Below are 26804 nucleotides of genomic sequence, written 5' to 3'. Positions count from 1 at the left end.
CATTATAAACCTTTTCTTTTTTTTGTATGGGTCTGAAGGGGTTGATAATAGGGGGCGCCGTAGAAATCCCGTCCAGGGCGCTGGTAGTGCTAAAACCGGCCCTGTGCGTATTATTTTTGTGTTTTTATTATTTGGACACCACAATATCTTTGAATTATTGTTGCATGGGCGTTTCATCAAGTAGATAAATAAATTCACGATAGGTACGTGTAAAAGTTCACGGCCAGTCCGTTGTAAGTATAATTAGTGTGTTATAATCGTTATGTAGCCGTCATAATTTATGATAATAGTGGATTTAAACCCGCAATGACAATGTTATGTTCGGTTTTCGGTCATCGGGAGTTACATTAGTAATGGCGTCTAGCCGACTTGTCGCGGTTAATGTGTCACCTCACGTGGATACAGATTTATTTATAAAATTTAGGTACAAAATTGCACCGTCAAAATTGTAGGGCAAAATTATACGGTCCGGAAAACTGATTTTATGTTGTACACAAATTTATTTGAATTTATTTATGCCTTATTAAGTTAGTTCATAACAAAGAAACCAATATTATCATTTAATAACATTACTTGATGTAAATGTTTTTATTACGTAAGTGGTTAGTAGACAGAACGTTCCTATATTGATTTATTATTCATGTAAAATAATTTTTTTTATCTTTCATTGAATACATTTTTGTTATTTTCTTAGGTTAACCTTTTCTTTTATTTCTTTCTTATTTTATTTACATTTTTTAGATCTTAATTTTATTAGGTACTTTTAATTTTCTTATTTTTTTTTCTGTAGATATGAATTGAAATTTTCGATTCACTTTGTTTTATTTTTTATCTTGTTTTGATAACATTTATGAACACATTATTTATATATGTGTTTAATTTTTTTCTTATATTTAAAATATATTCAAGTAAATTGCTATTCTTTCATTTAAATTGTATTATTTTACTCTATTTTCATACTTAATTTTTTTTTTTATATATTTCTTTAAACTATTTTTTTATGTTTATTATTTTATACGTATTCAGTATTATGTCTGAACTCTTTTTATTTGCTTATTAATTAAAACTAATGTCTGAGCACCCGATGACAAACTATTATTGAATAGTTTATCGGGACAAAATATATTTTAATACTTTGTTTTCTTTATAATGTATTAATATTGTAATAATGTGTATATTTTATAAAATAAAGACTATAAAAAAATGATTTATTGACAATTCTTGATTGAATTTCATTGTAATGATGTAAAAACTTATATTTACAAATAAGTTATTGATTAAAAATACTTAAAACACTTATACTTATTTTTTCGACTAATTAACGCTTTCACCCTCTAATGGGCATCTTTAGACTGGTGAATATTATACAGTGTAAATTATTTCAACTTATTTTGAAACATACCTATATATTAGATAATATTTAGTTTTATATAAATTATCCTTACACTGTGAAAGCGCTTATTGGTCAAACAAATAAGTGGAAGTGTACCAAGTATTTTTGAAGAATAACTTATAAGTAAATATAAGTTATTGCATCATTAATAACATTAAATTTTATATCAAAATTTATCAAGAACGTCTGTTTTTAAAATTTATTTGAAATATTTCGAGGTTTTCCTATTCTACTATTTTTTACAGGTAACTCATTGTACAATTTAAAATCATTGTACAATATGTACAATGAGTTTTTAGACTTCGTTTTTCTCTTCATTGAATTTTTTTATCGCTTGTTCGTACGCATTGTTGGTTAAATTGTATTTTTATTTTCATTAAATAACAAAGGACTAATCTCGTCGCTATTTGCAGGTTTTACCTGAGTAGTTGATGATTACATTTTCAAAAAATACAAAAAAATATAGCAAATTTCAATCTCAGCCTTTTTACCATCTCCTGTGGATTTGAACAATATGTGTTAAATGGGCTTTATTTTAATTCCATTTAAAAAAAATTAACAAATATAGAAGAAACGAAAAATTGGAGGCCACGAAACATAATTTGACATGTTTTAATAAAAATTTACATGGAGTATTGAGCGCATGATACGTGTCGACAGTACAAAGGTTAAATGACTAATGCGTCACTATAGCCTAAATTGAGTTACATGTATCGTGAGAATGCAACGATAAATGCGTCTCATGACGTCATCGCCTAGACTAATTTTAAAGTACAAAATTGTACCAAAATTGTACCTACAGTAAATAAAATCTAGAGTTACAACAAATACTTTTTTTTGGTATTCAGTAGTTTTAAACTGCAAAACTGAACTGTCCTATGACTGGCCCCTGAAGCATAAGATTGATCAACTTACCATTTCTTTTATTTTCATGGTAATGTCATAGCATATATATGTGCTATAAACTATTTAATAATTAAAAAAGGAATGGCCCCCGCTCAGACGCTGTAGTCTTGTGGGCATTTTTTCCAATTCATGTTATAGCTTAATTTTAAGATGTATTTTTCTAAAGTGTATTTTTGTAATTATATTTCTATGTAAATAATATATGTATGGAAAAATAAACAAATATTTTTTTTTTAAATCCTGTAACACACGATCGAGATTCATTGCACATACTTTTCCGACCCAGTGCCCTATGTACCATCAGGTGTTGATTAGGGTTTGATGATGATTATGATTTTATATCAAATTTCTCACCGATGTCTAGCTCAATTTTCTGATCCGTGTATATCGGGCACAACGCATAACGCGAGGTAGCTGTCTACGGAGGAAGTGGTGTCGTGACGTCACGGCGGCGTAACAAAACGTCAAAGCTGGAGTCACTCGAAAGTAAACATTGACACTTAAGGCGATCCATCCAGCGCGGAGCAAAAAAAGGCAGTTTTCAAACTAAAATTTAGAGTCTAATAATAAGTGTAACAATTTTTTTTTAAAACCACATAAAAGATTAAACATTTATCTAGTAAACTGATGAAGTAAAAATGTTTTTTTAAAATTTTATTTGACTAAAAAATTGCAAGGAAAAGTGCACTTTTCGTTTTTTTCAACATTTTCAACACAAATTATCTATATTTAGATAATATATTGTAATATTTTTTATTGTAGTTATTGAAAGATCTATTATTTATCTAAGCCGATGATGAGTTAGTTTTTTGAAAAAAAGCATATAATTTTCGTAAAATACAATTCTTTCAGAGTCCATTTTGGGTTAAATTGTTGAAACTAAATGGCTCTTTCTTATGTATATTACTTTTAAAATTGTTTTTTTTTTTACATTTCTCTATACAACACACATTTTTCTAGTTACATGTATTTTTTATTTTTCAAAAAATGCTAAAATATAAATGTAATTAATATTATAAAATCATGTATTTTCATTGAGAATCAATCATATATAAAACGTAGAGTTTGGTATCAGTTCTCTCGGGCGTTCACCGAGTACGGACGTGTTTTCTGTGTCGGATTTTTCGGGACGTTTCTTCTGTGATTTTTTAAAGTTTTTGAATTAAAAATGGGTTCCAAAACAATTAAAGCTAAAGGTTTTACAAGAAAACATAAATGTCGTAACAAGACCAAGAGATTTGACAAGATAAATGAAGAAAGAAATAGGCAAGATTTTTTTAAATATTTTCGCATGTATAACTACAGTGTGTTTCGGAATCGAGTATTCTTTAGCATATTATATATGAGGCGCAGAGCTTCATAGAAACTGAAACGACATTACCAACTGATTGATTTGTTTTCCGAGGCCTTGAATTATCCAATAAATATTTATTTATTTAACGTTTTGTACATAATGTTATTTGTAAATTGGCGGGCTTATTGCCAAATGGCATTTTTTCCAACCAACCAATAAAATAATAGTTTTATTTTTTTTATTCAAGTTACAGAACATATAAAAATAGAAATAAACGTATTTGTTTATAAATTACCTTAGATCAAAACTATTACTCAATGGGAAAAATGAAAAATAGAGGGAAGGAGGAGAGATTAAGGAGTAGAAAAGAGATTTTTCTTCAGACGTGATTTAAACAGAGATAATGTAGCAACATCTTTGATGGATACTTGATGTTATGTTGATTGTTAGTGCATTAAAAAATATATATATACCTCTACCCACCTAAACAATAAACGTGTTTCAGGAAAAGGGAATTGGCTGCCCAAAGATCTTCTACAGACAAGCATACCAGTAGTTTAAATGTAGCTGATGATGGAGAAAATTACAATTGCGATACTCTTCATTCAACCGTATGTATTGTCTTAAATTTAATTACCTAATATAATTAATTATAAACAACTAACTAGTAACTAGTCATTACGGCATTTCTATAAAGGGGTAGGCAGAGAAGGTAGAACGCCACACCAATCTATCCTGGCATCATATATCTTCACGAGAATAATTCATATGTCCACTTTCAAGCACTTGTTGTACTTATAAATTTAGGCATACTCGCATTATATTTATGCTATGCTCAATAACTAACTAAGTAACTAAACATCACGCCATTTCTCCAAAGGGGTAGGCAGAGATAATAGAACGCTATACCTCTCTGTCCTGGCACACGTGGCATGCTTCTTTCACATTCATGCATCTTCTCATGCGCGCACGCCGATTACTCCGGCATGGGACAACTCAAATATTTATTGTACTTGATCATGCCACGTCTTTCTCGACCTTCATCGACTTCTACATCCATCATTTATGCGTTCCGCATGAGCGAACCATCATAAAAGACTTTTTTTTATTTTGTTCTACAAAGCTTATCTCAGCTTTGCATTCTGGATATAGTGCTGGTTTTAGTTTTTTTTTTTAATAATATTACCAAACAATGAAATAAATCATTTAATTTATATACCTACTGAGTTAATTATCACTAGCTTATTAAAAATAGAATTCACCGAAACATTTATGCACACTCCATGATAAGCACTGTTGATTCTTGGAACTACATATTTATTTGAGTCAAACTCGGATTTTTTGGTGATTGAAAATACATATTAAAACCACAGCTAATTGCGTTCCTCATTAAGGGTTCTTTTCTTAGAAAACTCAATTATGTTAATAAAATTTGAACATAATAATATAATGTTTCCTATTTTATTGTCTTGTGCACTGTTGGATATTGCAAATACCATATATATATTTTTATTTTTTCAACAGGTATCTGAAACAATACTTGAAGAAGATGTTGGATATTGTTTGGACGTAAGAAAAAAAGAAGACGACAATACTCATTTTAGTATTAGTGGACGAAGAATAATTGTTCGATTGTTCATGTAATAAAATGATCAAGATACACTGCATTTGGTGTACCTTGTTGTACTTTGGGTGCGGAAAAGGGAAAGTAGTAGTATAAAGTAGTTTATAATCTTTACCTGTGTAATTTTTCTGTTTTTATTTGTCTAGCAAATTTCGGTGTTTTGACTTCAATAAATGTTTTTTTTTTTAAAGACATAACAAGTATATTATATTTTACTTTTATTATGTTGTTTGTGAATAAAGTGTAGCTTTAACAAAACATATGTTAAGTATTAGATAGAATATGTGTGCTTTTATTAATAATTAAATGGTATTTTTTACTTTCTTTTTTATCAACAATAATATATTTGTTAATGTAATTGGATATGTATCTGGATAAATAATAAAATATTTATTGATGATAAAATATTGTTTTTTTTTGTATACTTTTTATGCATTAAATCTTATCCACCACATTGATATATTAAGACTAAGGAATAAATAATATTCCAAAAACGATGTAAAAAAAATAGTTTATACGAAAATTAATGATAGGTGAGTACAAATTTATAATCCAAATATAATAAATAAATTGAGCCGTGAGTCCGTACTGTAACATAATACATATTATTTATCTTGCAAAAGTAATTATAGTTTTCAAAAGGAACTATTGGAACTCAAATTCAAATTCATGACCATGCAGGTAAAAAAAATCTAATTTTTGCGGGTACTTAGCGGGCATACTGTATTTAACTTTACCCAAGCTTGACTCTCCCGCGCCCACGGACAAATATATTGCTGTCTCTTTTTAAAACTCACTACCGTTTTAAAACGAAAATGAAATTGTGTTTGGCTGGATGAACCGCCTTAATGGCGTGACTGAACGTTACAGACGATAGGCACTCTGAACCCAATCATATTTATTACACACAATACTTATATTTCTCGTACGAAGTGACCGCGTGATCGAATTATCAGCTCGTTTACTGATAAATCATAGTATATTTAAATATAAAGTTTGTATTTGATGCTCTAACTTTGTGGTCATTCATTATAAAAATGAAAATATTCAACGAAAATTTTTAAAATACCTAGATTATAAAAACAATAAAACGCTTTGTACGTACAGCCAATCTTCCAAACAAAATGGATTTTTTACCCTTGAAAATAGACGCACTGTATCTGAATTATGCTATTTACATAAATTATTAAATAATAAAGTAGACTCTTTTAACCTACTCTCCAAAATTAGTCTTAATGTCCCCTTTCGCGTGACAAGAAATAAGTATTTATTCCATCTGCCAGTCTATAGCACTAACTATGCACAACACTCTTTCCGCTATCGTTCTTGCTCTAACTCCATTTTTTTTTTTATCTATTGATATATTTTACATTCCCCTTAATTTATTTGAAAAATAAATTAAGACTTATTATTTCTGGCTGCGATACGATCCCACTTACTATTTAATGATGCACACTCCTGAACACTTACTCCCACACTAATATACATAAACACACATCTACACTTACTATCATACAAATACACATCCCTTTGTTGTAACACAATTTAATAATACGAGTATGTATGATTTTAATTTAGAAACTTTGCTGGTCTGTCTTTAAACTGTATTTATAAAAAAATATGTCATTTTATCATTGTCGACTGTTTGTTTCTTTAAAATAAATAAATAATAAAATAAATAAAAACAACTTTGTTTTTAACCACTATTTTTTTTTTTTCCATTGACCGGTTTCAAAGCAAATAAGCTTCTTCGTCAAGGTTTATGTAACTAATGAATTGATTCCTTTTTTTATTTAAATCGTGTTCACTAAATACTACACATGGACCCAATAAATAAAGTCGTTTTTTCCTTACATGGGTGGTAATTTGATACCACTATTTTTGGAATTAGACAGGAGAGGACTAAAAGAAATATTGTTTATTTGGTTATTAATTATTGTTTTCTTATTATGAATCGCTTTTTTAATTTCTAAGATTTCTAAGTTGTCTAATTTTAATATTTTATTTTCAGCATGAAGTACTTTTAATCCAATGTCATTATTGAAGTTATGATTATTTTCTATCGGACGATTTGCGAATTCAGAAAAATTATTATTATTTAAGCATCTTAAGTGTTCTTTTATTCTAATATTAAAGTTTTATTTTGTTTTTCCAATGTAGATCGAATCGCAATCATTACAATTTAATTGGTATATCCCAGATTTATTATATTTATGGACTTTGTCTTTGTGATTTTTTGACAATTTTCCTATATTTTTAATTGTATAGAAAGCCGGTTTAATGTTTGATGGTAGGGAATAAGATAATTGTTTTGAAAAAATGTCATTCATAAAAAGAATCCACCTCCATTGTTTAGGTAAGTTTGCTTTATTTGCTGTGGGAATCGATCAATGTATATTTATTTATATAATATTTGTAACAATCGCACTGTCACAAATAACAAATATCTAGAAGCGGCCTAAAACAATTTATTCATTTTTTTGGCAGCCATTTTATAATTTGGAACTAACCATTTTCCTCTGTGTAGTGTGCAATACCCACCGCGATTGAAAATATTTGAGCCGATTGCAAATGGTGAAGTGAACTAAGTTATATTTTTAACAATATTTTGATTTTGTCCAAATTTTTGCAGACAAAGGCTGGATTCAACTCCCTGGGGAGCTGCTAATATTAACATATTACAACAGAGATGAAGAACATTTTGGAGAAGGTAATATAGAAATCTGGGCATCTACAGGGCGGGCTTATGACCTGTCATTGGCTGGTTTAAGTGGCCGCTTTACACACTGTGTAACATTAAGCCGCAGTTAGCGAGATGTTACTGTCTCGGCGTCAGGTGGCAACCGGCCGTAAAACAGAAGCCAAACAACAAATCTCCTTGTCCGACGTGAAGTCTGAGGACTAGGAGGGCTGGCCCCAAGTAAATGGGACATACAGCCAGGAAAAAAAGACGATTTATGTACAAAACATCAAGAACAACAATAATACAACAAGAATATAAAACAACAGTGTTTGAGTATGTCCAAATGCTTGCAGACTGACTGGATTTCCTCCCTAGGGAGTTAATAATGCCGGATGAATCTCACCCGCATAATAAAGGTTTCAGCTCCTTTACTTCACAAAAGTCAACAGATGGAAGATTTGAGGAAATGCGGATGTTTAAACATGGGCAGAATGGTGAATGTTACACAGTGTGTAAAGTGGCCACTTAAACCAGCCAATGACAGGTCATAAGCCTGTAAATGCCTAGAATTTCAAATTCCCTTCTCAAAAATATTTTCCCTCTCTGTTTCAATAAGTTTAAATAAGAATATAAAACTTTAAAAATCATAGCGCCGATACCATGATACAATATTAATCAAAGACAATATTTTAAAAACCACTAAACTTCCTCATTAAGACTCCCAGCCGTCAGACAAGAAATGTAGACGACGTCAGGCTTATATGAGACTGATTGAAACTCAAATATACTTATTTTATAAATACTTAAAGAAATTCAATGAGTTAACAGAAATTCTCATGGAAGCTAGAAAAGCGTCTTTAATTGTGTAATACGATGCTTGATTTTATTGAGAAATGTTATGTTTTGTTAAAAGTGTCTTAAATCTTTTTTTAATTTTTACTTAATCATTTAGTTTCAAATCATATGCCATCGTTTTGTGGTAATTTTCATTACAAATTTCGACAAAGTAACATGTCGCAAAAATAAATTAATCTGTCGACGCGCGATTATATATTATTTACCTAAGGATAACGAAAAAGGAAGTGCTGACCCGAGGAGTCAACAACCCAAAACGCAAATAAATTAATGGCCACATTTACTTGATTTATCAATCAAATGAATATTCTTTAATTTGAGATTATATACGAGAAAGAATTTACGGCGCAGTGAAGGCCGGAGAAGACGACAATAAATATGACGTAATCATATGAAAGAGATAAAGATTTGTGCTTGAAAATGATGAAAAAATATTGAACAAATATTTGAGTGGATATAAATAATACAAAAGTAAAGTCAGGGTAATGATGCATACATACAGCCAATCTACTAAACAAAACGATTTTTTTACCCTTAAAAACATTAATGATATTTATTAAATAATAAAGCAGACTCGTTTAACCAGCTCTCCAAAATTAATTTTAATATCCCATTTCGAATGACGCAAAATAAATGTTCAATCCATCTGCCGATCCGTAGTACTGACTATGCACAATAGTCTTTTTTCTATCGTTCTTGATCAAATTAAAAAAAAAATTCATTCGTATATTTAAGATGCCCCTTAATTTATTTTAAAATAAATCTGACAATCTCAAATCGACTCATTTTATCTGGCTGCGATACACTCCCACTTGCTTTTTAATGATGCGCATGCTTACACACACCTGAATACTTACTCATACCCTCTTACGTATATATACATATATACGCACGCACACATTTGAGATTGTACCATAATTTAATACGTATGAATATTATTTAGAAACTTCGCTAGTCTGTCTTTCAACCTTATGTTTATTATGTAATTTAATCATTGTTGACTGAATGTTTCTATAAAATAAATACATAGATCTGAAGAGGAATATGAAATGAGTTAATCAATATCTTGTCAAACGCGAGAGTTTACTTGGGAGTGTTCCAAAAAAGGGTGGGAGTGTTGTTGGATATGATTAACAGACGCTGGATTCAACACATACAACGCATTACAAATATTGTATCTGAATATCACCCAATTACTTCCGAATTTGGAAATCACACCTCGCTAGGGCATACAGCAAAATGTTCTGTTTTGATAATGGGTTTCCTAGAGGAATTTTGGGTGCGTGGTGATTTTACTTTGTGAGAATATTGCCAAATCACACTTTGCTTTTGGATTTCAAGAGCCTTTACCCACTTTACCAAAGCATCAGGTTTTCTTGTCCTGAACGTACACTGCTCCACATTCATCGGCAATTATTTAACCGCACCAAAAAAAGAACAAAGTTTCGTCGTAATGAATTGCTTCATGTTTTATTTATTTATTTTTCGCCCTAAGGGCCATGTACGTGAATCAATTCATTTCTTAATTTCAACCGATTAATAAGGTACTTAATATTAGCTCGGAGCTTTAGCACACACTGCAAGTGATGTTTTTAACCAATTTGAAGTGGTCCACGGCTTGTTTTTTATACGTTTAACTGAAATCGCTGACCCAAAGTTGAATTGCCTTTTATGGAAGCGAGATTCTCCATCCAAATATGTACGAGTGTGTATTACGTCAGAACCGTGTGACGATATTTCTGGAAATCAATGACAAGGTGATGTTCAATATTACTATGTATCTTGTCAAATAATGTGAAATGACATAATATAACAAATATGAACCGAGGTTGAAGGCTGAATGCATTTAGATAACTTTCAATAGTTTTTTTTTATCGAACTCAAATATTATATATGATTATTTAAGACTACGGATTTTATTTTTCACAAACCAAATATCCCTTCATTTTTCTGAACGATAAATATGGTAGTAGGATATCTAAAGTACACTTTCAGAATAATGTTTAAAATAACAATCTTCTGGTTCATAAAAGCCCCACAAAAGCTATCATCAAAAAGAAATACAGGCTTAAAAATGAAATACCGAAAAACCTTGATTGAATTCGGTAATTTACCGGATTTTTCTTGGAAAAACCTTAAATTTAATTACAATTATTAGTTAACATATTACAACAGAGATGAAGAACATTTAAGAAAAGGTAATATAGAAGTCTAGGCATCTACAGGGCTTATGACCTGTCAATGGCTGGTTTAAGTGGCCACTTTACACACTGTGTAACATTCTGCCTATATTTGAACATCTATATTCCTTCAAATCTTTCATCTTTTGATGTTTGTGAAGTTAAAGAGCTGAAACCTTTATTTATGCAGGTGAGATTCATCTAATTGAATTATTTCACCTACATACTAGGCAACGCCTGAAAATGTTATTTTTTCAATTTCTATACTTCTTCATGGACCAGGTAATTTATCAACAATATTTTGAGTTTGTCCAAATTTTTGTAGGCTTTTGTAGAATTTTTGAATCCAGTCCTTGTCTACAAAAATTTGGACAAACTCAAAATATTGTTGACAATTATTAGTGTTGTTGTTACTCTCGAGGGAAGGTGGTACTTTTTAGGTGTTATACAAAATAAACACCAAATCAATCAATGGAATATGAAATTTTAATAAAATAAGAAAAATGAAGGTAAACACAAAAAATTGTAAGTATATAAACAAAAAATGCAATGATATAAAAAAATTAAATGCATTCTGTAAAGGAAACAAAGTAAATAAATTAAGCAGAAAGAAAAAAATCAAGCATTATAATCACGAAGAAAGAATAAATAAAAAATACAAAATAACTGTAAATATGTGAATAAGGTTTTTTTTATTAACATACCTATACAGCAAAATTGCCTTTTACAAAACTTATAATTTGAACCGGTCCCGGTAAGGGCCTTTAAGGCATAATTTTACGTAGAAATAAAGAAAAATGTCACAAAAATTTATGTGATTTAAAATGGTTGTATTTTTTTTCAAAAACAAAAAATGAAGATTTTGTTTTCGCTTTTTTCAAATTCAATATTGTGTATTTAAATCGTAACAACAAATTTTAGTTCAATCTAAGTCTATATATGAGAATCAAGATACCAAATTTTAGTCTACATTTGAAACGGCGTAATCCGTCGGTCGAAAAGTAATAATATTTTAGTTATATAAAACTTTTAACTATATTTATTAATAGAAGTACATTAAAAAAAATGTTTTTTTGTCTAATTTATGTTTTTTTTAAATTTTTTATTACTGCGCGATTTTTAAATACATTCGTTTTAAAATAGCAAAACCGTATGATTTCCTAATTTTTCGTGCGTTTTACCCGACTACAGCCTTACGGTGTAATTACCATAATTGAGTATTAAAGCAAATAAAAACAAGTATAAGGTAATACAAATAAACAATAAGGTAATGGAGATACAAAATTATAAAATATGTGATCTATAATAGTTTGTAATGATAATTATGATAGGAAGCTGTTTGAAAGTTAAGAGAATAATATACAGTTTCACTTAGTAATCTATCTAATTTTTGTGGTGCCACTCCAAGGTGGAGGTTGGTTATCATCATTGTATTTTACTTTGTCCGTAGCCGATCTGAATAAGGATTTGGAGCTACAGTAGAGCCACGCTTATAACTTTTTCGCTATACACATACACGAGTATTTAAATGTCTTTTACCTAGGTAATAAAGGACTCACACGAGAGGTAGTATCATACATGATCAATATAGTGCAGGCAATTTGGTAAAATAAACCAAAGTATGGAACAAAATGCCGAACACTCCTCTAGTGGAACGGAAGGCCTGTTGACTACTGCCAACAGGCCGGCTTCTCCTGAAGAGTTTTAAGTTGTATTAAAATGATCCAGGGTCTACAGTATTCTATAGTTAAGCGAATTGTACCTGCAGAGATTTACGAACAAAGAAGTGATAATGATCTTCTGTACAAAACAATCAAAACTCTGCCTATTCGAGGACTACTGTGGCTTTTCATCATTTTGGAACAATTTAATAGTAATACATTCAAGTTTCCTCTCAAACATAACCATAATACACGCTTCACGTCAAATGATGGCTTGGTAGTACCAAAAGTATGTAATAAATATGGAAATAGAACTCTCAAATATTTGGTACCTAGAATTTTTAATTTATTACCAAAAGAACTTAAATTTAACTCACATTATAACAAGAGCAAAATAAGAGAGTGGCTACTCAATCAAGAGTTTATATATGAATAGTAGCTTAGGTGTAAATATTTTAATTTTTAATATATTTTCTTGTATTTAAAAAATAAATTTATATATTATTATTTGTATAAACATGTTTATTCTGATCTTTCCGGCTGTTAATTTTTATCTGTCATTCATTGTTTTTATAAATGAAAATAATATTATTAAGTCAGTATAAATATAATCTTCACCAACAAGCTACAAAAAGTGGCTTGGTGGGATTTTAGTTTTAGTAAAAAATATAACAAGTGAATTTTTTTTTTAAATTGTAAAAATGTATACTTATGCTATTAAATAAAATAAAAAAAAATAAATAAATAAATAAAAAATAAAAAAAGTGGTTTCCTCTCCACGTGAGCAAATGCTGAAAAGTTTCTGATTAGCCCACATTAGTATATCCCTCCTGATCCTTGTAGTTTAGATAAATTTAACGATAATTTAATTATTTAATAATAAAGCAACTCCCGTATATATTTTTTTTAAAGATGTATTTTACTATGTTCCTTACTATGTATTTTGTGTTTTAACTACGTATTTTACTGGGTTTTAAAAAATGATTTTTACTGTATTTTTTTGACTGGCTTAGAACGGGGTAAATAACCCTAGTTAGATAGTCAAAGTAACTTTGTATAAATGTATAATTTTACGTATGATACTAAATAAATAAAACTTTTTTAAGCCCTGACTTCTCATCTCTTGAGATACGTTTTCTTCCTACAGTGCATTTTTATTTAGCATTAGCGACATTTATACTCATAATATTTACTGGATTAAAAATTTATGAATCCATCGTTAATTTGCTACGACAATTTTTAATTTATTGACCAATAAAAATGCAGAGTTGGTATCGTTTCTAGGAAGCGAAGTTACCAGTGTATCTAGTTTTTTTCTTGCACGGCATTCCGCAACACACGCCACGAAAAGATAAATATGGCGTAAAAAATCGACAGGCAGGTAAATGAATGCTCGGTATTAATATTAATGGCAAATGAAGAGAAATAGAATTTAAATTAACCGCCAGCCTCATCTAGATTCTCTAGATGCTAGTTCCGTGGGAGAATCTCTCATGGCAAGGCCGTTGAGTTCAAGAGTTGTTCGTTGTTGTAAGTAAATCAATGTGTTTTAGAATAATCTAAATTGTAGACAGATAAAATGATCACCGATTTGGTTAATCATACCTTACTACATGGTAGGAGCACAAACAAGAATAAATTTCAATATTAATTTCAGTATGAACAAATTTTTAGTAGGCAATTGCCGTATTTAACCCTAGGAGGTTTATCAATAAAATTGCTGTAGAAATCTAATTAAATTTAGACGTTGAAATACTGCGTGAATGATGAGTGTGTGAATGGTGTGAAAATTGACACTTAAACAAATCAATGATAAAAGCGCAATAACTGCCTGAAACTTTCACAACGAGGAAGTCCAGTGCGTTATTAAAAAAAAAAAAATCGTTAATAGACTCTCAAAATAAATAAATTGCATTATCAACGCCATGATTTTTTAAAGTTTTGTAATTTTGAAATTACTTCGCCCATGACGTTACAAGCTCATGTCGGTGAGTTCTGCTGATTGGTGAGTCGGCTTTATGGAAACCGAAAATCTATCACAACACTATCATTGGTCGATTCGGAAGAACTTGTGTTGCAGCACATTTAAAAAAAAAAATTATACCCAATATCCCGCAGCACTGAACTTTCTCGTCCATCTTTAAAAAGTATTTACATATCTGTTCAGTATAGGTATGTAAAATACATACTAATTCATTTATCATCGTATCTCTTCCAGTCTAGACCGATGCCAATATTTTATTTTTATTATCAATCTTATTCTTATCTTTTTTGTTTCATATTGTTATCTCTAGGGAGACAATGCCCGCGTTCGAACTAATTTTGGGTGAAATGTTTCGATGTTCATGTACCTACGAGACGTTTCATCTCTTTCTTTCTCATGAGAAAATCTAAAGATAATTAGCTTTGGGACAGTTACGGAAATGACTCGCGTATCGACATAACATAAATGTTTGACGGCGCAAAATAGTATTCTAGAAAACATCTATAAAAACAGAAAAGATTAATCGGGCCTTATATAATTGAATGAATGTTTTTTTTTTTTTTTTAATATTGTGAAACCTAATTGCATTGTATTATATACTTTCTTTATAATGTATTTTAGGTAAATTATTTTGATTGGTGGCATGTTTTGGGGAGTCATTGACCCAATGGACATAAGGGAAAGCCGCCACTGATCTATTGGATATTACTATATTATGACAACCTTAAGAAAATGACATTAAATATTTTTCAAAGGATCCTTAATTTGGTCTAAGATTTTTTTATTAAAAAATATGCAGGTAAATGAAAAAATATTCATTTGAGAAATCAACGTTAATTTAGCTGAGGCCAATGGGAAAAAGCCGAGTTATTAAAATTATAATAGTATGATTGAACAATAAAGTACACATACACAATTAAGAACTAGTACTTTTCTTCAGAACACGGCATTCTACTTTAGCGGGCAATTATTCAACATTATTTATTAGTTTATCATAACGAAGACAAAAAACGGGAACATCGAAAAAGGTTTCGCAACTACCTACCATTCATTCGGAAATAGATCTTAGAAATACAGGTTAAAATGTGTGACGTGATCTTGGCATCACGTGACGTCACACACCATCCACCAAGCAGCATCACAAGAAGATGAATCACTCTTCGCTTGAACATCCGCGATCAAGTAAAGACATTTTCTCAGGTATAATAGCCGCTTGGAGATTCCGAAGGCATGATTGCAATAGCCGATAACCAATACCGAGTAGAAGATTAATCTCCTCCATAGGTGGTATTTGGTGGGAGGGAATATTGCTTTAAGTAATCAAATAAAGAAATACTTTATGGTTGATTTAATCAATATTATGGCGCTGGAGGAACGTTTGAGGGGAGAAGATAAAGAGGGGAAAGCCAAGACAAACGTACTTAGAAATAATGCAAACACCTACAGACAATATCTTGGCCTACACAAGGAAAGATATAAAATACCTAAAAGCCATGTTTCATGATGTCTTGATCTTTATGGTTATTCATAATCAAAATTAACGTATTTACGGTGTTAAAAGACAAGTCTGCATATATTTTTAAGACTTCGTCGCTATTCAGTTATCCACACCGAATGATGCAAGAGCACAAGGCCAGTAGAGCATTAGTAGAGATTTATGCTAGCGTATATCAATCCATTGTCATAAAAAGGCAAAATCATTCGTTTTATCTCTTCAATCCGTGCCTCGAGTCTGAGGATGGTGATCACGCTTGACTCCAGGCATGGCTCATCTGTGGACAGTCTTTCTCCACCTGGAAGGGTCTTGTGCTCTTTGGTATACATTCGTCGGTGATAATTCTGATAATTCGACGTCTGCGCGATCTTGCCTCTTCGAAACTTCCCAAGAGGATAGTTTTCTTAAAACTATCAGACTTCCCCTTGGAAATATGTCCAAAGAACTGCAGGTTTTCTCACACATGGATGCAAGTCTTTCTTTTATGTCTAGTTCCTGGAGTAGATACATATTTGAACGTCTGGCTGTCCACGGAATCCGCAGCATTCACCGCAAACACCACATTTCGAAAGCTTCGTTTTTTTTTTTTTTTAGATTCTCTGTGTCCAACACTCCACACCGTACATGAACACTGAGTAAACCAATGCATTCACCAGCCTCTTTTTGGTTTTAATGGTTATACTGCATTTTTTTCAAATCTTCACCAGCTGACTCATAGCAACACGTCGCTGTATTTCATGCTTATTAGTTTTATACAGGTGTGCAAAATTCAATTTTTGCAAAGAAGACATCCAAAAACATTAAACTCGTAAAACAGGGGTTGATACCACATAAATAAAACTTAGCTTCTAGCTTATAAAACTTGAAACACAATCATTCAAACTTTTCGTAATTTTCAAATTAAACGTTTGACTCTAAAGCTCTAATGCCATTATTGGTTTCAAAGGTTTTAATAATCATAACACAACAATTTTAGAAAAAAAGAAGAATAATTAGTCTTTAAAATAAGTAGAAGAGTCCAGAATAATAATATTATATTGAAGGTAAAAAAGGCAAATGGCTTAAAATTATTATAATTGAATGATAAACAGTCGAAAGTTCAGGATCTTTCTGCATTGTGGTTGACAGACACTTACCACCATACTATGAGATAAAAGCATTTATTTATAAAGTTTATATTTGAAGTACTAACTTTGTGGTTATTCATTATAATAAAATAAATAAAACAACTTTGTTTTTAACCACTAATTTTTATTTTTCACCGAACGGTTTCAAAGCAAACAAGCTTCTTTGTCAAGGTTTACGTAACTAATTAGTTTACGTAAACCTTGACAAAGAAGCTTGTTTGCTTTGAAACCGGTCGGTGAAAAATAAAAATTAGTGGTTAAAAACAAAGTTGTTTTATTTATTTTATTTCAGCATTTATTTATATTTGAGCTAACTATAAAGCGATTTCATCGATCGATGTACTTAGGGTAATATACATTATAAATATTATTCTTTATTTATTCGACGGGTTACGCCTTTAACAAAGTATAAAATAATTTTTAAAAAAACAAATAGAATGAAACAAAATACAAAACACCTGGACACAAGTAAAGAAAATATAGATAGGTACATAAAATCAGCAAAAAATAAATAAATAACATAGGAAACTTAAACAAAAAATTAAGGTATGCAGCAAATTAACAATAAATAAAAAAGTATTGAAGTAACATAGGCGATGTATCACAGTAAAAACAGTAAAACAAGTATAACACTTGGAACATTTTTCTAATTTAAAAAAGAAGTGATTAAATTATATTCTGCAAACCACAGTAAAATGCTTATTTTTGCATACTTAGTTAGTATACTTCTGTATAGTTGATGTGTGGTAAATTCTATAATATAATACAGTCAGTATTAGTGCTGATAATTTATGGCGATGTCCAGAGACAGCTATTGATGTACATAATATCCACCTTGGGTAACATTTGCGCATTATAGGTTATTGTAACTGTGTTAACGATTGTGATTTATGACAACGTTCTTGCCTGTTCCATTAAAGTTATCGTAAAGTTTGAGGAACTACTGTTGCGCAATGAAGATAAGCTCTCGTGAGATTAGACTTAAGAATGAGACGAAAATCTGCAGGTAGGGAATGAGCTACTGGACTTTGATCATTTCTCGTAAATTATTTAGCACGTGGGAAATATGCCAGCACAGAAAAAAAACACCCAAAACCCAGAAAAAACAGAATGTTTGTACCTACTAACTAAAGTAATTATATAACTAATATATTTCATAACATCGTTATCATTTCTGTGATTTTTAAATAGGTATGTTCAAATCACTTCTAACAAATTTTCAGTTTTATGAGTTTAATTTTTAATAAGTATCCCATAAAGGCATGGAATTTTACTACAGAGCTTACTAATCCTTTACAATCCCAGGTACACATTTATAATTGTATTTTAGTACTCATAAGTATCACTATTTTTTTAATTGTTATTTGATCTGTTCTCTATTTTTGTATGTCTATACTTACTTAAAAAAATATTTGATCAAAGATAAAACTTTTTTGGATTAAACTTAACGGATGTGTAGCAATAACGCACAATTACCGACATGTCCCACTTATAATTTATCTCCCACATGTCGCTTTAATTGATTCGTTCGATGTTTAATGTATTACGATCAGTTGTGCAATCTTAACGATTATTGCGAACACATTTTCGGAAGTTGCCTGACTCTTAATTGGCTTTTTTATCGTAAGCTAATACGAATAGAATCACAAACGACAGGTGACACTGAAATAGTGCGCATGTTTATATCGTTGTCGCGTGTAAAATTTAAAACAATAGTAACAATGCACAATCGATTATCGATAAAATGGTGTAATACGGAAAAAAAGTCGTAGTATTCTCGGCATCGCAAGTGCTCATTGAACTAGGACTCTGTAATGTGATACACGCAAATAGAATTTAAAGTGGATAGTAAACTTTCTACCACAATTGCTATCTACGGCAGACATTGATATTTGCTTTACTAAGATACCTAGGAACTAGAACTTTTAGACACCGAACACATTATTTTAAGCTATCCACAAAAGAATCGACCTTGAAATATCCACTTGAAAACAAAACGATGTTTGCCGACAAAAAACACCCGGCTCTCAAACGAAGAAAAATGAGTAGAATGATTCACAATAACAGATAATCGGCTCTGTTCTACCGAAGGACATAGAACAGCACTGGTGCAATAGCTCTGACCTCTGAACCTCGCATATGACTCTGCGTCTCGATAATTTATCTTCAGTTACCGCAGAAAGAAACACGCGCGACCAACTAATTAGCAACAGGCAACTCGGTCTGTTGACAAGCAAAGCCAAGTTATTTGGCAATGAACTGTCCGGTGTAATTATTTTAAAAACATCTATTAATACTTACTAGCATAGTTTAAAACTGAAAAAATGCTCGTTTATTTATTAACGTGTTCTTTGGTTTGAGAAAATATTGATTAAAAGGTGCGATATGAAAGTATCATTTTGGGTCTCGCCATTTCCGGAGATTGTAAATCGTGATCAGCTGTCTCTAGCGGAATAGAACGAAAACTCGGTCTCGCTGGCAATGCAGTAAGAAATGGAATCCAAGGTTTACAGGTCCGTTTCGAAGCTCGGTATAAATACTAACCATCCGGATCTGTTCCTCTGCGGTCGAAAGTTTCTCACGACACTTATTATTCACCGGGCACTGGCTTCGTCGGACGGATCCGAGATCTTGACCAGAAGCCGAGTCGATGGCATTTACTGTTTGCACTTCGAAACGCAGATAAGCGCTCGCGGGGAAAGAAGTTTACTGTTGTATCGCACAAGTTTCACGATGCACTCCCTCGATAACCGTTCGAATAAGAATGCGGTCCATTCGAATAAACGTAATGGTAATATAGAATATACCGCCAACGCCGACAGATCAGGTATAGAGCAACCGGTCGCCCAACCTCTGTACCGACACAATGAACGACATTTACAATTTGCACAGCACTCGTAAAGGCACGCTTCGATCCGATAGGAAGCAGAATTGATTATCTTTCGAAGTGAACAATGTTTATGTTAGTTTTAATTTAGAGCCAGCAGCCACGCTTCAAGTAACATCGCGAATGTTTGCTCGGGTACTTTCTGTCGCGGCAAGTTCGCCGTGGCTATTCATATTCATCTCAGTGCCGCGGGGGGGAGCTTCTCACGTCGGTCTGCGAAAGGTGCAGCGGAGACTTGTGCCGAGTTGACATTTGGACGCGAGAAAAGTTTCCGGTCGCGGGACAGAAGGCGATGGGCGCGAGCGGAGTCCCCGGCGCCACAAGTGATACTGTTTGATTCGTATTTCGTATTCGTGACTCGTGAGAGTGTGATTGGCGATTGCGCGAGTGCGATGGATGGATATGTGAAGAGGGGCGTGAGGAGAACCGGTAGAGCCGCGGTACTGCGCATGCGTGCCGGAGGAGGGAGCGAGACCTCTGTTTTCCGCCGTTTTCACTACAAACGGGTTTTGAAGTTTTGAATAGAGTAAAACTTTTTCTCGAGTTCCTCCGCGGAGCGCACGTGTGCATTATTTGATTTATGGCATGCGATGGCGATGGAATGAACCTTCGTAGCTTCATTTAGACTAGACTTTTATGAATTTTTTGACCGCATTTTACATCGAGTTTTAAAAATATTTTACAACAGAAATCAATCGAAATGCCGTGTCGTTATTTATTACCATTTCATAACAGCAAACATTCGAAATAGACTTTACGATCCATAAGAATAATTAAGGATCGTTAAAATACTGCATAGTTTTTAAAATTAAAATTATATACATAATACCATAATTCTAGTCCATTGAAAGGGGGCAGTTAATTCAGTATTTGATGTTATATATAAATATATTATTTATACATTGAATTCAAGGATAACTCTAAAGCCATTAAGGGAACAATTAAAATACGGTCGTAAACACCCTTGAAAAAATACTTTCATATCGGCTTCACCTTCGTTTCCAGGAAAGTTCGCCCTGAAATTATTTATAAATCGTCGTATACTGAAATATTTCATAATTTTTGTATTGACACTGAAGTGATCGGCTTATCATTATACTTTTTTGTAATAACTAATTGTTAAGATACCGTTGCATTTTAAGTACCTAAGCAGTGCCCTATTCACCATGATTTGTATTTAACACTTTATATGCTCGTATGTGGTTTTCCTGTAATTTGAATTATTTTATACTAAAAGCACTAACGACTTTCGCTCAGAAAAATGTCTCTTTCGTGGCCCCAGTAGTGTTCAATGTCCTTGATATAAATATTTATTCATAATAAAATAAATATAAAAAAAATGTTTCCAACCACTAAATTATTTATTTTTTCCGCCGACCGGTTTTAAAGCAAACAAGCTTCTTCGAAACTTTAATATTGGAGTAAAGGAACACTTAAGTGCTTTAATTATAATAATGTTTCAAAATAATTAATAATTAATTAAAAGTACTTCATGTTGAAAATAAAATATTAAAATTAGACAAGTTAGAAATCTTATAAATTAAAAAAGCGATTCATAATAAGAAAAAATTCATTAATAACCAAATAAACAATATTTCTTTTAGTACACTAGCTTCGAAAATATTCATATCAAATTACCGATCTTTTACATTAAAAGAAATAGTGGTTGAAAACGAAGTTGTTTGATTTATTTTATTATAATGAATAACTACAAAGTTAGTGCTTCAAATAAAAAAAATATATTTATTTATGTTTATTTAATTCTGAATTTTAAAAAAGGCGCGCACATAAACATATTCTTATGTGTGCTAATAACAGCAATGTACATACCTATATTCAAATTAAAACTTATTTAACGCATATTTTTTAACCTTCTGTTTGAATTTTGATTTTTTTTCCTTCGTATCAAATTCTAAAAAACGAAAGCCATTTTCAGGAGAAGTGTAAAAGTTTGAATTTTGTCTCAGGGAAGAGACCATTGCAGGAGACTGCTGCGAGATATTGCATACATTTATAAACCTATATTACTATTAAGTGTGTTGCCCGGATGTTTATTTTTAATTTTTATTTGTAATATTCTTTAATAACATGCATGCTTCCACTTTCTATTATGGTGCATCCCAATTCAACAATTGGCCTCATAGAGTAAGGGATACGTAATTATTTTTTATGCTATATGCATCATTTAAAAAAATATAGTATTCGTCATAATATAATTAATTAACAAATTATATAATTACTGTGGAAAATACATATTGACTTTTTTACAATTTATGTTTCTATATTATTTTTAATTAGTTTGAAAAATACGTTATTGAGAACTTTTTATGTACATAAAGGTGTAATATTATTGCAAATATTCGAATGAATACACTAATCTAATTTAAATGAATAACATAATCAAGAAATCGAAAGAATTCATTGAATGAATGAAGTTCCGGTATTCCATAGATAATAGAGATGGACGCTTCGGTTATTGTGGCTTATGGTAACTTAAAACAAAACTCTTGGTGGGGGGGAGCGGCTACTACGAAATTGATATAATAGCCCTTCCCCCTAAGATAATTCAAATTTTTAAATAATAAATTCAATCAATTTGTTCGTTTATTCATTCATCCATTTATGTATTAATTCATTCGTCCATTCGGTCATTCATTCATTAAATTACTAATTAATTTAAGTAATCGAATGCATCCGATTATTTTTATTCGAATGAATTATATCTATAAATAAAACATAAACAAATTATACAAATAAATATTATTCATACATTTTATATGCATTTTAAGTCAAAATCGTTTTTTTTCTCAAATAAAATAAATAAATAATAATAATAAACTCAAAACAGAATTCATCCACAGCTGAAAGAACTCCCTAAGTAAGTAAGTATGTAAGTATGTATTTAGTATCTACGCTGTACCTAGGTACCAACTTATGAGGATTTTTATTTTGTATTCGTCATCCCGAGTTCCTTCTTCTGTTGAGTCACTTTGTACTTCCGAGGAATTGATCTCCAGTTCCCAGAACCGGTTTCCCCGGTGCATCATGAGGACTATTAATAATCCAACTATGTACAGCTCACGAAGCCATGGCCTGAGGTAATAAAAACCGTAGCATCTTCCGATATTATGTTATCATTATAAGTTTTCCTCAACCTTTTCACTGTTCATCATCTATACGTAATGTTTCATTTATTCACTCCCGTGGGTCCTACCAACACAGCAGCGAGTTTTTTTTTTTAAATACTGGTATACCTAAGTACGTATCTTTTTTTTCCTTCTTACATTACGAGGGTTGCCACTTAAGTTTTGAGATAGACAAGTAAAAACAAATATTTATAAGCGAAAATGGCTTTATTGTTTTTCAAAATATTCTCCTTAAAGATCAATATACTTTTGCATGCGTTTGAACCAATTTTCGAAGCACTTTTTCCAGTCCGATTGAGATATTTCCAAAACATGTGATTTTAACGTATCAACCGCTTCTTCAGACGTCGAAAAACGTCTTGTAACGAAGTGCGACCATGATTGAATTCAGAAAACCAGCGAAACACGGTGGCTCGAGATGGTGCTTTATCACCAAAAGTCTCAGCGATTTGATCAGCACACTGTTGTTGGTTTAATCCACGTCGAAAGTCATAGAAAATCATCGCACGAAAATGTTCACGATTTAGTTACATTTTTTAACAAAATATTTTTTTTAAATATCTGTAAACAATACAAATATCACTCGAATGACAAAAAGTTCCGAGTACGTTTACCATTAAAAATTACAAACTTTACGATCACAATGTCAGATTTAACATATTTATACTGGTGTTGCCATATCTCAAAACAAAGTAGCAACCCTCGTAGTAGCCGGCATTACGCAGAAAACTTTGTTTTACAGTTTTGTTTATTTGTTTTGTCGTCCTTATAAATAATATTCAATTATAAATTATTCGGACAAGCACAAACCCTTCCACAAACCCCTTTTCCACCCTACCCAGCCGCTTCCCTTGTCCGCGACCGGTGCGTATAGCTTCGCAGGTCAAATACGTTTTTCATCTATTTTTTTTGGAGAGGAGGGGTAGGGGTTTTAGGAAGGGATGCTTATACGAGAAATTAAAGATTTAATCCAATTTTAAATTTAAAAAAAACATTTTAAAAGTTATAAAAAATATTTATATTACTTTTTGAAAAAAAATTACCATGAGGAATGTTCCTCTAAAGTATCGCGGTCTGGCCCTGGAACGTGGTCGTTAAATCTGACTGTAAAATTACTGTGGTCGTTAAATCTGACATGCTGAAAGAAATTCATAATAATTTAAAATGGAAATATCTGGAATTACATATAAAATATAGAATCCACAAGTAAGGAAAAACAATAATCTGTATTTCGATAATAACTATGTGTTAAGAGATAGAAGCGACGAATATTTCTTTCTTAGCAATCTGAGAATGATGTACATTATATAAATTAATCCTCAAAACCTCGAAAAATCTTTGAAATAATGTTTCCCAAAGGAGTTACATTTTTAGGAAACATTGCCGTACAATTTAATGCTCCAATTTTTACCGCTCGCCAGAAAACATTTATTGTATCCGATTTCCCGTAGGGCTGAAGTTCCTCATTGTAATAAAAATATACATGTGTATATCCTTTATTTAAAATATATCTTTAAGTACAAATGCATAAAATATTTATTCACCTACAATAATTAATATACAAAAACAAAATTGTAAATACAATAAATATTAAAAAATACTTAAAACATAAATAATTATTTAAATCGACGCTGTGAATTCAATAATGATTCTTAAAAGATAAAGTAATATAATACCTATTTAAATCTATTTCAACGGAGAGAAAAAACATTTTTGAGAAGGGAATATTGCAGTTTAGGCATTTACAGGGCTTATGACCTGTCATTGGCTGGTTTAAGTGGCCACTTTACACACTGTGTAACATTCACCATTCTGCCCATGTTTGAACATCCACATTTCCTCAACTCTTCCATCTGTTGACTTTTGTGATGTCAAAATATGGGCAGAATGGTGAATGTTGAACCAGCCAATGGCAGGTCATAAGCCCTGTAAATGCCTAGTCTTCCATATTACCTTCTCAAAAATGTTTTCCCTCTCTATTGAAATAGATTTAAATATGAATTACTCCCTAGGGAGGAAATCCAGCCAGTCTGCAAGCATTTGGACATAATCAAACATTGTTATATAATACCTATAAATTCCTAACTGTGATTAAGCTGTGTCGTTGTATTCATTAAATTTATTTTTTATGTGTTTTGTCTTGATGCCCTTTATGTTTGTCGATGTTTTTTTTTCTTTTTTAAAAGTGTTTTTATGTGTTCCTATATTGTAAAATATTTATCCCTATGAATTGTATTACTGAACAAAGGCCGTAAATTAATAAATAAATATATTTGCGTAGTTCGCTTTGTTTTCTGCGCTTCAGACACTATTGACATTTATTAGGTGATCGTTCACCTACATCTCCGGACATCCGGCAAGGAAGTGTGGCCTAGTAGGAAGGATGGATGTCACGTTTAGTATTCCTCCGCTCCGTCCTGGTGTGAGTCACGCTGTAAACGAGGAAGACCCGCTCTCTGCACCGCGCTCCGTGAACCCGGGGCGGTCTTACGTGAGCGATAAGAAGCCTGACTCACGTCTGGCAAGAGGCATGACTCACCACTCACCAGACGACTCACAAATCGGCGAAAATTAGATCCATATCACACATCACACAGCACACAGGTGATCGGAACAATCATGTGTATAAATTACAAATTAAGCAACCTCAATTATATATCATTCATATTTAAAGCATTAACTTTATGGTCAAACTTGTTTACCATCGTCATTCCCTTTCCGCACCTAATGGTGCATAGGGCACTGCATTAGGACATCAATCGCAGTGTGTCTCGATCATTTTTGCTACATGAAGGTAAAATGATCAGTCCTACGTTTCAAGTCAGTCCAAACATTTTACTAAATATTGTTAAATATTTGTTTAAAACAACTTACCGACTTTCCTATGTCTACCGGCTTTGAGACGAACCCGTCTCTTCGTCAGGACACCAACTTACTATACATCTTCACCATAGTTGTTGCACAAAAATATAAAACCAACACGAAATGCATTTAAATAAGCAACCCTTACATGCACTTTATGAATTTATACAGTGTTAACCTATGTCAAAATGTAGTATTCATAGTTTACAACAACAACAATAAACCATCAAGCCGTTTCCCCGTAGGGGTAGGCAGAGAGGATAGAACCCCATCACTCTATCTTTGCATACAGATCTCGCTTCCACTACATTCATACATCTTCACATACACCCCCACCCTTTTGACGTGTCCATCTTTAAGAATTAGTTTGATTTGGTCATGGCATGTCTTTCTCGGTCTTCCTCTATTTCTGCGTCCATCAACATTCGCATCGGAAATCTTTTTAGCCGTCCTTTCGCTGTCCATTCGCTCTTCATGTCCAAATCAACGCAGAATTCCTTTTTTGATTTTGTCGATAATGCTTATCTCAGCCTTACATAATGTACATATCTTAACATTTGTTCATCTATCGTACATAGTTTTACCACACATTCGCCTGAGAGATCGCATTTCGACAGCATTCACCCTGCTTTCATCCCTGTTTTTCCATACTTCGCTCCTATACATCCGGTTCGGCAGCAGGACCCCCTTGGGAACTGCTAATTTTG

The 26804-nt window shown here is 31.8% G+C and overlaps 1 protein-coding gene across 2 annotated transcripts in view; it reads right to left on the bottom strand.

Moving 5' to 3' along the window:
* Positions 1-26804, bottom strand: part of Sarm (sterile alpha and armadillo motif) — a 164193-nt gene that overhangs the window by 65698 nt on the left and 71691 nt on the right. The window contains exon 1 of one of the 2 annotated variants that reach the window (XM_088233919.1): positions 19747-20424. The exons of the other annotated variant lie outside the window; for it this stretch is intronic. Coding sequence (XP_088090045.1) covers positions 19747-19749 — 3 coding nt within the window. The 5' untranslated portion in view covers positions 19750-20424. Of the gene's footprint in view, positions 1-19746; positions 20425-26804 lie in introns of those variants that run through there. 2 annotated transcript variants of the gene reach the window in all.

Source organism: Micrasema longulum, unplaced genomic scaffold (genome assembly GCF_059751315.1).
Source record: "Micrasema longulum isolate JH-2025_06_02 unplaced genomic scaffold, ASM5975131v1 h1tg001163l, whole genome shotgun sequence".
NCBI classification, from domain to species: domain Eukaryota; kingdom Metazoa; phylum Arthropoda; class Insecta; order Trichoptera; family Brachycentridae; genus Micrasema; species Micrasema longulum.
This window is presented reverse-complemented; position numbering and strand designations above follow the sequence as displayed.